This window comes from Penicillium macrosclerotiorum (genome assembly GCF_028827735.1).
Source record: "Penicillium macrosclerotiorum strain IBT 26536 chromosome Unknown utg000003l_segment0_segment0, whole genome shotgun sequence".
In the NCBI taxonomy this organism is placed as follows: domain Eukaryota; kingdom Fungi; phylum Ascomycota; class Eurotiomycetes; order Eurotiales; family Aspergillaceae; genus Penicillium; species Penicillium macrosclerotiorum.
Genome location: NW_026643083.1, coordinates 4,180,889 through 4,195,059, shown reverse-complemented (window position 1 = coordinate 4,195,059; position 14,171 = coordinate 4,180,889). Strand labels below are relative to the sequence as shown.

Genomic DNA, 14,171 nt, shown 5'->3' with positions numbered 1-14,171 from the left:
ATCTTTTAAACGACGCAAAGCTTACCTTCAGTAGGCTTTGGTATGGGTGCGGGCGATTATATTGCTTTCTGCGGAATTTGCAAGTGCATTTATTCTTTGACAAGACAAAAGCATTAATACTTTGAAAATTGTTCCAGTGATTTTCTATCCTTTTCAATTCAAAACTCTCAATCCAAAACAGCTTTGATTTGGTCAGGCTTGTCACAAGAAGAGAGGACCATCCAGCACCCAAGCAACATCGAAGTGTTACCAAAAATCCGAGAACAAAAAACCGGCAAGTTCCGGTTGGGGGGACTGGACTTGGCTATTTAATGATTGTGGGTCAATCCCTGAAGTCAAAAACTTCTACCGTGGAAGAAAGGGTTGTATATTAGCCCAATAACACGAAATCAGTAGCGAAGAATATTAAATTTACACCAGAAAGAACCAGAAACGTTCCGGAATGGAACTGCATCTATGCATCCAGGTCATTTTACATATGCACAAAAGTTTTCGAGGCATTTCGCTACTTTACACTATTTGCATTTAAATTTAGTTCAATTTATTAATTTCCACGGTCTTGCGGTCAAATATTCTATTGTATGCAGATACTGATGCTGTGCCACTTGAGCTCTTATTTTCCAGTTCATCAACTAGTCGTCCTCATCCATTGCAAATGGACTCTGACGATTTTCATGTCTCTGAAATTGAGTGACTCGTCGCACTTCGAGGAAAATATTTGCTTGACCTTGAACATTCTCATCGCGCATGGGAAAGTGTCGATCATGCTGCCGTCTGCTCTCTGCTCCACGGTGGTAAATATCACTCAACTCCTGAAGCTCTCTAATTTGGGCTGTGGATAATGAGTCATCCCAATCCTCCGGATCATCTTCGTCCCTCTCCATTACTCTAATTGCCGGTCTGATACTTGTTTCCGTCACTGTGGGCACTGAATTGCCGACTCGAGCAGGGGTCATGGAAAGGTCGGCCAGTTCCGGGCCAAAGGATGGATCTCTTGGAAGCCCAAAGACATCGCGTGACGCTGTCTGAATGCGAGTCCAGTCGACTCTGGCAGGATGCTCGGAATCTGTTGGGGATTCGTAGTCTGAGACAGTTGCGTATGTGTTCTCCTTATCCTCCTCGGTCTCGGAATAGAGCCTTGGCGTCATGACGAAGGGGAAGCCTCCATTATCCGCCATTGGATCCTCCCAGATGACAAAGTCTTGATCGGATGATTGTAGTCCCCACACATAGCGGCTGTGGCCTTGGGTGCATGGAGTGCTCAAGAACGATCCTTGCATGTTGTCTGTGGGACTGTCGTCATGAGCTTGAATATATGTCTGCCTCTGAGAAGGGTAATCTTCCGTCGGAGATGCGAAAGCCATACCTAAAGAGGGTAGGGTAGGTCATGTCAGTGAAGCTCATCAATCATGGGCTACGCATAATGAAGGGGCTGGGGCCTACATACGCTCCGGGGCCATTGTAGCATTCACATCAGTAAGAAGAGAACTATCGCTTAAGGATGAGCTGGATGCTGAGTATATCAAGTGACTTTGCGACCTCAAAGTCATCGAGTGCCGTTGTCTTGATATTTCTCGCGGTTCTGGGTCGGGCCTCTGTGTTCGACTTGGGGGCACTGGTCTTGCAACCCGAATTCGAGCAGCCTATGCACTTAGCGTGGTTAGTCTGACTGATCGCAGAGCAGAGGTGGCTACTTTTCACTTTACTTACACCGGCATCGATATTAAGGTACAGTGAGAGCTCTTGGCTTTCCATCACAGGAGTTGGATGTGTTGGTCTGAGTTAGTGACGATGTTGAATTATCGGAACATACGCGATGACATGAGGCCTGTGGTGTTGAAAAGGATGAATGCTCTGGATGAAATATGTGGGCAATGAAGTCACTCGGGGGCGTGGAAAGGTCTGGGTTGAGCCTCCCAGACCGCAATACAGAGGTACCAGAGTCATGGCGGATGCTGGATCTCGACCTCCGCGACAGTGCTCGATGCATGCACGCAGCCCAAGGGAAAAGAGCCTTTGAAATTATCTCCTTTATGATATATCAACCTCAAAAATAAGCTTTTCAACAAGCTGATTCCAAAACTCCTCATCTCACATAAACAATACTTGGATGGAGAAAGTCATAGGTGCTTTATAGATATCGGCTGGACATGGATGCTCGGACCTGGCATGGTTGCAGTATAATCTAGTCTCTACCATTGTTCTTCAGTTATCTCATCCTGCACATCCTTGTCCTCGAGTATACACATATTTATTATGCATGTTTGATGTTGAGTCTCAGAAATATGAGAGATATAAGACATAGAACTAGCGGCAACAAAGCAAAATCAAGTCTCTATGCCTTCAGCTCATGCCCTCTTTTTGAAGCACCGACGTAGTTCTCAAGTCTAGCGAGGAGCCATTAGATCTCACCAGATTCCCGGCCTAGTCGGTTCTTGGCCCGCCCTTGGCCTCGCATGAAAAACTTGTTGCATAGACATCTTGGGGAGATAAGGTTGAGAAAAAAAATGTTTAATATAGCCGCTTTGTAAAATCATAAATATGATGAATGTTTCGTAGTTGGACGAGAGTTTCTTTAGAGTATTGATTTACTTGAGGTATGTTGAAGGGATTCACCCTTCCCGGCGCCAGGCGACGTTGGAGGAAGCGGGCAGGCGAGACAAAAGCAGTAGGCACTTAACCGACCGTCATGGGTCGGCCTGCGCGTAAAGTGGCTCAAATAATATCTGTCATAGTCCTGGACGTCTAGGTTTTAAAATATTGTTTCCGGCCATTTTGGTCATATTGGCCACCAAGACAAGCCTAGGCCAGCTCGAACCACAATTTCAAGCAAGAATCTCAAAAACAGGAAGCGGTAGAACAGTATCTAAACCACAGAAATCCATTTATCTTATGGGGCCTTATGAGGAAATATAGGAAGATCTGTTTCAGAAAAGTAAGAACTCTCTCTTTTTCTGTACTTTGTACTGTGAAAAGACACGAATCATAAATTATGACGAGCCCAAAGAAAAGGAAAAATCAAATTCATTATTCTGATAATCTCGTCTCGTGGCTAGAGTATTTAGATCATTACTACTGTTGTGCTAAATTTGTAGCCCATTTTCCTGGAAGAGAAACCATTTTGTAAACGTTTCAGCTGTTTGGGATTATTTTGTTTCTAGATAAGAAACAAGAGCGAGAGTGATCTTCCAAGTATTCTCGGTATAACAGTGATATGGTGCAAAGATAGTGAGCGTAATCTAAATATATATTTTATGCGCCGACCTCAAGATGAAGTTTGTAGGGCTAACGGCCCTCAGGCACCAGTGATGCCGGCATATATCGTAATGGTTCTTATAGACAGCAGATTACGCCCCTTCCTGTCCTATTGTGGGGCTCATGGAACTAACCGACTGCACCTAGCTTGAAGTTCGTAATTTTTGATTTCCGATAGGCCAACGCTCCCTGGGCACTAATGATCTTGGCATATACCAGAATAGTTCCTAAAGAGACCGGATTACGCGCCGTGATGCCCTCGGCACTGGCCAACTGCACCTAGCGCGTAGCCAGGGCATCGCGTTTGGGGTCAAATTACTGGCACTCAATCCTACAGTCGGAGTGCATCTTCTACAGAGAATATATACGTATTTCCGACTCGGATGATTCTCAGTGACACACAGACTGCTAGTACGCAGCCGTATAGCAGTCGTATTGGCAAACTTCTTAGCATTCTATTTGCGACTCATTTCTGTCAAAGTTCAAGGCAGAACGAGTAAAAAATTACGGAAGCAGGTGTAGAGACCACCGAATACTAATACTAGAGATCGGCGCTTCAGAAGTTGGGTTGGGAAGGCGCGAGATGTGTGAGGGTCCACACTCCTACTGGACGTTCTAGGTAGTTTTGCGAAGGTTGGCGTGTTAAGATTGTAGACCCAATAAAAACCAGTTAATATAGTAGGATTCTGTATAGGATCCTTGTAAAGGTGGGATCCAATAGGGCACATTGCTCTATGTGTTGATGGCTAATTATGTGTGCTTGCTGGCAGGGAGTGTTGAATGTCCTATCCTCATTGACAAGCCTGTTGCAGCGGCGCGGTCTGAATATACCCGGGATACTCTACAAAACTAGTAGGGAACCGAGTAACCCTGTAGAGTCTGGACGCAGAGCGGAATATGTGGGTCTTCGCGGCATTATGTGACTTCTTCCGACAAAATCTGTTAGCAAGACCCTAGACTCCCAAGTTAGATCTTGATCTCTGCGGGTAGACTAGCTTTACAAGGCTTAGATCCAACCGAACTCATAGGTGAAACCTGAACTCCTAGAACCATTCCTGATCTGTATACACGTTGACTAGATCCCAGGGTCCTCACACCCAACATATCCAAGCTAGACCCTTACCAAATCCATAAGTGAAACTTGAACTCCTAAAACCATTCCTGATCTATGCATGTTGACCAGACCCTAGGACCCTCACACCCAGCGTCTCTAAGCTGGACCCTTGATCCTGGAGTATCTATATAAAGATGGGCATATGAGATAAATATAGATTATGTCCTATGGACTGCCTCTTCGATAGCTATTTAACGTCCACAAATGCTCCTCCGATATCTTATAGACATCCATCTAGAGACAAGCGAGCACCAGTACGAATAACTTCCATCCAAATATTCGACAATGAAGTTCAGCACGAGCATCCTCCTTCTCGGGGCCGCGGCCATCTCGACTGCCGCGGGCATTCCTGGTGGGTGCCTCTTGACCTCGAGTCTCAAAATTTTTGTACACCTTTAACTGATCTCTTAACTAGGCGACGACAATAGTATTGTAAAAAGATCATCATATACCATCGATGACGGGACATCAGGGTGTACGGCGAGCGATTATACTGACGCGGATACCATCAAGAACAAACCAAACCAGATTTGGTACGCGTGGGCCGCTTGTTCACGAGGCGACTATAAATTGAACAATTATAATGACCACCAAGCTGGGACAATTATTGCTGATCCAGATGATTGGGAAGGCAGCAGCGAGGTAGGTCGGTGCTGGATTGTCGCGCAAGGGCAAAATGACGACCACACGGACGGTTACGATTTCCGGGCCTGGTGTGGAGACTCGCACACGCCTCCGTCGGGGAACTTGTCGGCTTCTTACGAGTGTCTTTCGCCCAACAGCGGTCATGAACCCAAGGCTACTTTTGGGGGTTGCTGGACGGAGGACCTTCCGACATCCGGCTAATGTCCTACACCCGTTACGCCCGTGGAATTGTACTTAGTTGACAATTTTCTTCTGCACTTGCCTATTTAATCAATTTTCTAATTTGCTGTGACTTAACCATCAAAATCGTAGCTCATGCCGGAATCGAGCATCTTGAAATCGAGTCAATCGGGACAAAAGTGTCACTTAGCGAAGGCGAGGATATCCGCCACCAGACGTCCATTTAGAAACTTCTGTCTGCCAGACCGAAACTACTGTAATGATACCGCCTTTACCCAGACCAAGCACAAGCTTACTCACTCGAAATTGATGGAATGAAAAAGAAGTAAAAGAAAAGAACCAATCCACTGAAACAATGCTGGCGAGAAATTTAGTCTTTCGACAACATATTTTGTCGCCGAAGAAGGTACATCCAAGAGCGCCGAAGGCATTGAGCAAAGTATACAAGGTGACAGTAGTTCCTGACTGAACCAATCTTCCCCTGCCTGGGACATCGCGCATAGATACACCTTGGATCTGGTATTGTCCTTCTGAACGGCTCTGGTGGTAGAGATTGTGTTCATTCAGGGGAGTTGCAGACTGAAGGTTGGGTCCAGCACTGGCTTCATTGTAGCTGAAGATACGAAAGCAAAGTAGATCTCCACCCAGATAGCCAAGTATAATTTGAGCCGCATAGGCCAAAGAATCGCGTCATGTTGAAGGCGAGAAGGCTTCCTTTCGGTACAACATGGTGGGCGTTTCAACCAGGCACATCTGTCTACTTATAAATGATTCCCCACCAGGCCAAGCTCCCTGAAAAGCAGAAGCCAGTATCGCCGTCACTTTTGGGTCATCGTTCATTCAATGGGGATTGCCAAGTCCTGTCGAAGTTCTTTCGACTGCGGAGAATGCCCCTTTACACTAAAAGGGACGAGCAGAGGAAGAATAGGGTCTCCAGCTTCCTGAATTGTAGCTCGTTACCAAGTTATTGACCAGCAATCTAAGTATTGCCCAGTTTACTCCAACTTAACATGGTGAGTCTGGAAGATTCTTTCAGTTATCGCTGAGACATTACATCTGGCATAGCCCGGGGGAGTAAATCCTTTTTAGTTCTATATATGAGCAATCTAAAAAGTCCAGTCGGTTTCTAAGGGAAAGGGTCACCGTTGAGATCAAGCGATAAATGAATTTATCTGTCCATTTATCTAGGAACGGGGCGAGAATCTACCAACAACTAGTAACATCTCCCGAGGCCTCATCGTTGACCATAGATCAATGGCAATCCATTTAGCACCAGATCATTTCATAACCATATCTCTCACCTTCTGTGATGTATCTGCACAATCGGCACCAGCAACACGAACCAAGAAAGCCATTCCCGGAAAGATCAAAGCACCGATGGAAAAAAAGTACGAAAATTGAATCCCATCGAGGTATTTTAGCAAAAAAAATAAACAGCGCAAGCAAGCCACAGCTCGCAAAGCAAAGGCTAAACTCGGGGTTGTAGAAGGACCAGCATCAAGCATAGGCATCATAGTACCGAAAATGGGCATCAGCAAATACAGTATGAAAAAGAAAAGAAGAAGAAAAGACAAGGAAATGGTGCTTTGATCTCTCTATTGGATGCAACGTTGCCGTGTAACCAGACCGGGTTAAAACAGACCGGAGTTCTTGCGCCGCATCTCTCCACTGCATATTTTGGCTCATAGAATCAACATATTCGCATGAGCATGAAATATTTACGAGCGGGAGCAGCGACGTCAGATTTGACACAAGTGACTGCTTTACCTGAACTGACCAGGTACGACCATGCCACCGCGACCGTCGCCACCATTAGGCTGACCAAACATCTCAAGCAGATGGCGGGATGAGGGAGGAGGGCCTTGCAGACCCGGGCCAGGATTCCCGGGCCCAAAAGGTCCTTGACCAGGTCCGAGTCCCATCATAGCTTCAGGATTTGGCGGCATAGGAGGAAAGCCAGGAGGCGGAGGGCCGCCCATATATCCTGGAGGAGGCATCATGCCTGGTGGAAGGCCGCGGGGAGGCATTGGAATCATGCCCGGTGGAAAGTTCGGAGGGGGTCCACGACCTGGAGTGGGAATACCAGGAGGGGGGCCCATTGGACTAGGTCCATTGCCCTGTTGAGGAGGTTGACCAGCCCAACCCGGGGGAGGGGGCATATGGTCAAGGCCTGGAGGCCGCTGAAGCGGCATCGGAGGCTGGCCTTGGGGTGGACGAGATCCGCCAGGTGTCATAGGGCCCTGTGCGCCTTGAGGAGGGAACGGCACATCGTCAAAATAGCCCATTGGTGGAGGTCCATTAGCAGCGCGCCGACGGAGTTGGTCGCTATCCGGTCGCTGCATGTTCGCAATGGCCGGATCGTCTAGGAAGTTTGGCCCCTTCTGAATGGTCAATCCCGGGGGAGGACGGGGCATCATCTCTGGCATCAAACCCGGGGGTGGTGGGGGCCCGGCATTGGGAGGTGACTGCTGCGATGGGCTTCCCGACGGAGGTCCAACCCGAACTTGTTGCATCAGGCGCAGGAGATGCTCCCGCTCATGCGACTGGGGTTCTTTCCCAATATTCTGTGACATGGGAAGTTCATGGGCACCCATATATTCCGGGCGTGGAAGTGCATCTCTAGGTGCGATATTGGGAGGCATACGGGGCTGCTCTAGCTGCATCATTGGGCGCGGCTGGTTAGACAACTCCCCTTGGTTAGGCGTGCCATTGTGAGATCGGCCTGCTCCACCTCCACCTCCACCCAGCATCTGCAGAATGCGCTGGAAGCCTTCTTGATCGGGATCCTGGGGATTGACGGGTGTGCCGCCAGTGAGCCTGGAGAAGGGGTTAGGCTCAGGAGCCTGGGAAGGGCTCTCGGGAGGAGGACTAAACAATCCAGCAAATCGGGAGGACTTTCCAAGTTTTCCTCCCGAAGAGTCCTTCTTGGCCCCTGAGTCCGCCGACATGGGCGTTCCAACGTCGGGAACGGAGGGCTTCGGGTCTCCTAACATTCCGAAAAACCGTTCCATAGAGTTATCGGCCATCGAAGGGTTGTTAAATGTCTCTCCATCGGTGTGGTTAGTCTCCGTCTTCTGCGAAGCAACATTCGGTTCATCATGTGCGTCTCTCTTCTCTTCATGATTTGGGTTTGATTGACCAGCGCCGGAACCAGCCTTCATGCGCTCCTTCCAACGTTCAAAGTCCTCCTGTGTGTGTGCTCGTCGTGGTTCATCTCGATCGTTGCTATCCAACCACTCGGGCTCTTGTTCGATTTTGGCGCCTCGGGTCCAATCGCGGTCTGCGCCGTGGCGGTCGCGACGCCATTCGCGATTTCTTGTTGCAGGCTTGTCGTCATCGACAGGATCAGCGCCCTCGTGAGAATTTTCATCGCGAAACCAGCTACCTTCGTACTTGGCCCGGCCCGGCTGGCCATCTTTTCGGACAGGGAAACGACCATCACGCTCCCGGGTGCCTCGTTCTGTATTGGGATCTCGAGGATTCTCGCGATTTTCCCATCGGTCAAATTCTCCGTTGCGTCTTGGTTTACGGTCTTGTTCATCAGGTCCAAATCCTCGGCGAGGACGGCCAGCATTCCAGTCCTCTCTTTCCCCGCGACGGCCGTTCAGTCCACCTGCTCTTCCATCTCGCCGCTCAGATTCTCTTTCCTGAGTATCTTTGTCTTTGAATAGTCTGTCTCGAAGGTTGAAACGATCACCCTTATCATCCGAATCTCCTGTTCGTACCGGCCGTTCTGTCAGATCAAAAGACCCTTTACCCCCTCCGCCAATTCGAGACGACGCAAAGGCGGTCTTGGGGGGCCCGGAGAATAATGTCCTCTGCATTGATTTCATGACCTGTTAGCAAGGATTCCATCCGGAAATGAGGTAATATGAGCTGTGTTTCAGCGAAAGATGGGTGACAGGCATACCTGAATTGGAGCCGCGAGAGATATGGCGAGCTTCGAAAAAGCTGGGTCTGCGGTTCGTAGTCGTCTCAGATGGGTTATTGGGGTCGCGAGTCGTCTGTTGTTTGCGTTGGGTTGTTGGGTCAGGTTGAGGCCTGTTAAGAGCAGATACCGATGCGGGTCAGTCAGTCTATGGCGTCAACGAGCAGGATGCCAGCCAGTGTTCGGTGTGAAGGGTTCAACATACATCCATTCTTCAATCGGGGGTAGACCAGGAGGTTTTGCGACAAGAGGCGATGAGCGTAGCCATAACAGCTCATCGATCTCGTACCGGCGCGCCATGACGGCCGTTATCTGGAGAGGTGTGTGCGATCTTTATCCACAAGTGATTATTGTGCTCGCATTGGTTGACTGGGGGTCCAAATCAAAGAAATATGAGTACAAATGGCGATCGGAGGAGCGTCACAGGGTTTCAGAAGGGAAGTTGGAAGGGTCGTGAAGGGGAAGGTCGTGGGGGGAGCGAGGTTATTCGGTAAAAAGAGGTCGAATGAGGAGAAGCAGCAGTAAGCCACCTTGTGGCGAGGCTTTAAGGCGGAGCCGGGGTCGGTGAGGGCGGATTCGGTGATCGGGGTTGGTTTCCCTTTTCCCCTCTTGAGAGATGTCCCAGCTGGGCAGAATCTGATGGTCAATGTAGGCAAAATATTGGAAAGTAGCGAGGAGTGTAGTGGGCTATGAAGGGGTCGGAGCTAAGGAGGGGACGTGATGAGATGAAGGCGGTCCCGGAGGGAGTTTTCAACGTGCTGCACCGCCCAGGGGAAGCTAGCCAGTTGTCAGTCAGCCGCCGCCCGCACTGAATACTCATATGGAAATATGGAATCGGCACACTAGTTAGGCTGCTTCTTGGGATTCAAGGAAGCCGATAGGACAAAACGATGTCTACAAATGTGTGTATTCAATATAAAGAAATCACCTTTGTAGCCAACTATCTACCGTTCCGTCAGATGATAATATCCCAGCCCGAAACCTCTTGAGGTTATACGCATGCATTTCGACACTGAGCCGCGAGCAAGGCCAGTACAAGAACCGTGATCAAAACAGGTACGGTAGACAAGGGACACAAGTAATGAATTATCACTCCAAATCTAGGTAAAAAATATTGTACAAAGCATGCTCTTCTATGCCTGCGAAATCTCCCGAAGAGCTTGCTCGATCGTCCCAGTGCTCCAAGCATCTACTCGTTCCCGATCACACCGTTCGTACATCGTCTGTGCCAGGGCCGAGAGTAGAGCGATTTCCTTCGCATCAGCTTCTGCGACTTGAACTTGGATCCAACTGATGACAGCCGTACGAGTGATTAGGGTGGTGCTGCCACCCACCTGGGCCGCGCGGTAGAGGATGTGCAAAATCTTACGACGGGCAGCCGCATCAAGCGACGGGGACTGGTAGAGGGAAAGAATGCGCTCGAAGACATTGGCACGCCGGTAAATCTCCATATCCTAAAGGCAGTGTTAGCAAGTGCGTCTTGGTGTGAAACAGGATAGGAATAGATTGTAGCAGACGTACAGCTTCGCTGCCAAGGCCCTTGACAAATAGCCCCAAAAGCCAGTCAATCTCATCAAAGTACCCATCGTCTAACTCGGGCTCGTGAAGAAAAATCTTATCGATCCAGTAGGATGGAATCTTTTCGTGCTCCCACGACGGTGCCTTTTGCAAGAACTTGTTGACTTTTCCATAGACTTTGTGCAGTGGTGTTGTGAGAACCGTCAAGCAGCTCGAGGCGCACTCGCCGATAATGAACGGGACTGGTTTATCAAGACTGAGGCCATTCACAGTCTCGAGAAGCTCGCCTGTCAAAGTATAGACAGTGCGCCATTCAGCATAATTGGAATCCTAAATCGATCAGCGAATATTTCGAAAGGGGCTGAGAACTCGTCTTACCTTTAATTTGACCAAAAACCGCGCAAGGTTGGCAAATGCTTGCCTGCGGACTTCTTCGTGCTGCGAACACAGGCAGAGAATCAACTCCGCGATATGGCCTTGCTCCACTGCCGCTTCAATATCTTCCCTCTCCCATTTATGTAAGGCGTTGTGGGTTGTGCTTTCAGTGGGGAGGAACCCAAAAATCTCATCAAGGTCCACCGATGAGGTTTTATTGGATAGAACTGGTTGTTTATGGATAGAATCCACATCCATCTTGTCAGCCGTTTCATCCTCATCTATTCCCTTGAAGCATTTTTTAATCAAAGATCGTGTTTTCTTGGTCTCCGTGGCTTCAACCAAAGCATCTCGAGCGGCTTTCAAGGCATCCGAATTTTCTCCGACCTGTTTCAATTGTCCGAGCAGTTTGGCAATCCATGACCCAATGGCATTTTCAGCTGACGCATCGCCTGCCTTAACCACGAAAGGCCACTGCTCCACGATCGCCGCAACGATAGGACTTGTCGGTGCTTCATCACTGGATCCGGCGGAGCCAATTAAATCAAGATAGTGAACAGGTTTCTTGGCAACACGAGACACGCAGTTGTCAAAGAAAAGCAGCTGGGTGTGCAATGTATCAGACTCAAAATCTTCCAGGCTTGATAAAAGCGCATTGAAAGATCGTGGCAAGTTTTCCAGCACGGCGTTTTCTGACAACACGGTTCTGAGTAGAGCTGAAATGCGGCGTGCGGAGTCCCGGTCGGATGTTCCCACGAGAACTTTGAGAATGGAGGTGAATGGGGAATATTGCATGGTGGCTTGAAATATTTAGTACATATATCATCAAGAATATCGGTAGGAGAATAGACATACCTGGCTTCTGCCACCAACGCATAGAAGTAGACTGTTGTGCAATCTGAAGGATACTCTGTAGCTGACTCAAAAGCAGCTCGGAATCATCTGAGCTCAGAGCCTCTTCTTCCAAGCGCTTCAAAACATCAACCAAAACCAATGAAACATCAAAGTTTTCCTCCAATGCGATATCTGGCATCACTTCGTAGTAACAGGCTAAAAGTTCAGCAACAGCCTCTTGTTGCTGCAAATCTTCCTTGGCTGTCCTACGAAAGAGTACAACAACATCCTTTACTGCAGGACATCGACGAGAAAACTCAGTTAGCAGCTTCGAACATGCCTGGTTCCAAAATAATTGGCCCTGTCCATGATCCGCACGGAATATTTTCAGCACAGCCCGCAGTTTGGTGAACGCCAGAGTCAGAATTCGCACGGCGAACAAGGTGATGATTTCAGCGTTCTGATTCAAGCAACGAGTCATAATTTTTTGACTTAGAGGGCGCGGTAAAATATTTTCAATGACAATTGAGACTGGGGGTGGTAGGACAGGTAGTTTGTCTTTCCAGCCGCAGTTTGTGGGAACCGGGAGTTGAACAGTTGAGAAGAGAAATGCAGACTCAGCCATCCATGACGGCGTCGCTTTGGGATCTGAGGTGAACATGGTCTTCTTGGTGAAAAAGTCTGCGATGAGCTCCGGTGCCACCTTGAAAATCGTCGCCAGTAACTCAATTTGCAAGCTATCCACATCTGGACGGAGGCATTGAATGAGATAAGATAGGGATCCATTCCGTACAGGGATCGACTCCCGGTATTTATCGACATATATCGGGGAATCAAGGCCAAGCTCGATGCATTCATCATCGTCCACAGGCAAGATTTCGGGATCAGCTCCCACAGGGTACCAGCCTGTTTCGGGAAGGAGAACACCAAGGCCAGAAGTCTTGCAAACATTCATCAAGACTCTATGAATCTCATTGGCTATGGAGATCGCCTCTGGATTGCTCTCGTCGGACTCACGGTCGTATCCATAGAGCGTGACCAGCTTTTCAAGGTTCCATCGATTGAAAAACTTGCTCTTGGACTTGCGTGGGAGCGATTCGTCCTGCATAATATCCCTTTCAATCGACTTGATCGTCTCCAGAACCATCTCTCGGGAGTCCTTCCGAACGTGCTCTAGGAGAGCTCTCGTGAGCTTGTGCTGTTCAACAATATCACCCTTCTCCAAAACATGCTGGACTCGGAGATTAGCAAGAAAATATTTCTGTGCATTCCTCCTGAGTGTCGACTTGTGACTTTCATCCTCTGAAGCCTCAGCTTGAGTCTTATTGGGTGTCAAAAAGACCTCAAGACGCTTGAAGGTAATGTAGCGGCGAAGATACAGTTGACGCGCCACAGCTCCTCCATCAAAGGTGACAATCTCCGTGAGTAAGCGAAGACAAGGAGAGATCAGATGCTCTTTTGATTTTGTGGCAGTCAAACCACGGTTGAAGAGCCTTAATTGGTCCTTCTGCAGCAAATGTTTGCAGAGAGCAACACCGAAATCTCGGAACTCAAGCTCACGAGAGATGGTCTTCAAAAAAATTGCCAAGACTGAGGGTACATTGGTTAAAAGGGGCTCGTTGTTATTAGTGTCTGCGAATGCCCATGTTTGGATAATATCCGGAAAGCAGACGGAGCTCGATTCCTCGTCTTTGCCGGGAGTGATTTGCTTGTCACAGTACGACTTCAGGACTCGCAATTTCTGAGCTTTCTGGCTCTCCTTCTCAACCTGTGCAATCGAGAGTAAGAAATCTTTGAATCCATTCAATCCTTTGGTTCGTATGCCATGTTAGCTATTGCTTTCTTTTCATCTTCAAGCATGGAGGCTCACCTTGCTTGGCAGTCACAGGATTTTGCTGGAAGGCTAGCAGGTTACGCAGCTGAGAAGGAGACGTGATAGCCACATCATCACCAGCCTGTTCGTCATCAAGCCTCCTTCTTTTGGCCCGAAAAGGATGCTCTGCAACTTGCGCCATGCTTCCCAGTGTTGGAGTCGTGACGGTGTTATTTTTTTTCGAAGTCTTGATGTTCCGATGTCCTCGAGATTTCACGTGCGCTGATTGGCCAGGCCCACTCCGCAGGCCGCCCTCGACCCTACGAAAAGTCGAACAGTGGAAAGAAATGCGAAAGACTGTTAAGTAGATGCTTTCCCCCCTTCGGGTTTGTGTTTGATCGAGCTGAAAAGCGACGATCCGTCGATTCAACGTTATATATTTTATTCCAAATTTCAAGTTTATAATACAATACACCAGCATATGTCAGGATCTAATATATGGAAACGGC

At 48.5% G+C, this 14,171-nt stretch overlaps 4 protein-coding genes across 4 annotated transcripts; 1 reads left to right on the top strand and 3 right to left on the bottom strand.

The window, feature by feature from the left end:
- Positions 1-632: 632 nt before the first annotated feature.
- On the bottom strand, positions 633-1,280 carry N7462_004408 (uncharacterized protein; the record flags this gene model as incomplete). The annotated part of the gene is made up of 1 exon (XM_057076134.1): positions 633-1,280. The coding sequence occupies one exon, from the start codon at positions 1,278-1,280 to the stop codon at positions 633-635; it is 648 nt and encodes a 215-aa protein (XP_056935639.1).
- Positions 1,281-4,654: 3,374 nt separating this feature from the next.
- N7462_004407 (uncharacterized protein) lies at positions 4,655-5,215 on the top strand (the record flags this gene model as incomplete). Its single annotated transcript, XM_057076133.1, has 2 exons — positions 4,655-4,721; positions 4,785-5,215. 2 exons carry the CDS (start codon positions 4,655-4,657, stop codon positions 5,213-5,215), a joined length of 498 nt encoding a protein of 165 aa, XP_056935638.1.
- A 1,742-nt stretch (positions 5,216-6,957) lies between these two features.
- N7462_004406 (uncharacterized protein) lies at positions 6,958-9,422 on the bottom strand (the record flags this gene model as incomplete). Its single annotated transcript, XM_057076132.1, has 3 exons — positions 6,958-9,030; positions 9,105-9,270; positions 9,328-9,422. The coding sequence occupies 3 exons, from the start codon at positions 9,420-9,422 to the stop codon at positions 6,958-6,960; spliced, it is 2,334 nt and encodes a 777-aa protein (XP_056935637.1).
- Positions 9,423-10,255: 833 nt separating this feature from the next.
- On the bottom strand, positions 10,256-13,864 carry N7462_004405 (NPA1/URB1 family protein; the record flags this gene model as incomplete). Its single annotated transcript, XM_057076131.1, has 5 exons — positions 10,256-10,576; positions 10,644-10,970; positions 11,019-11,815; positions 11,871-13,658; positions 13,720-13,864. 5 exons carry the CDS (start codon positions 13,862-13,864, stop codon positions 10,256-10,258), a joined length of 3,378 nt encoding a protein of 1,125 aa, XP_056935636.1.
- Between the last annotated feature and the right edge of the window lie 307 nt (positions 13,865-14,171).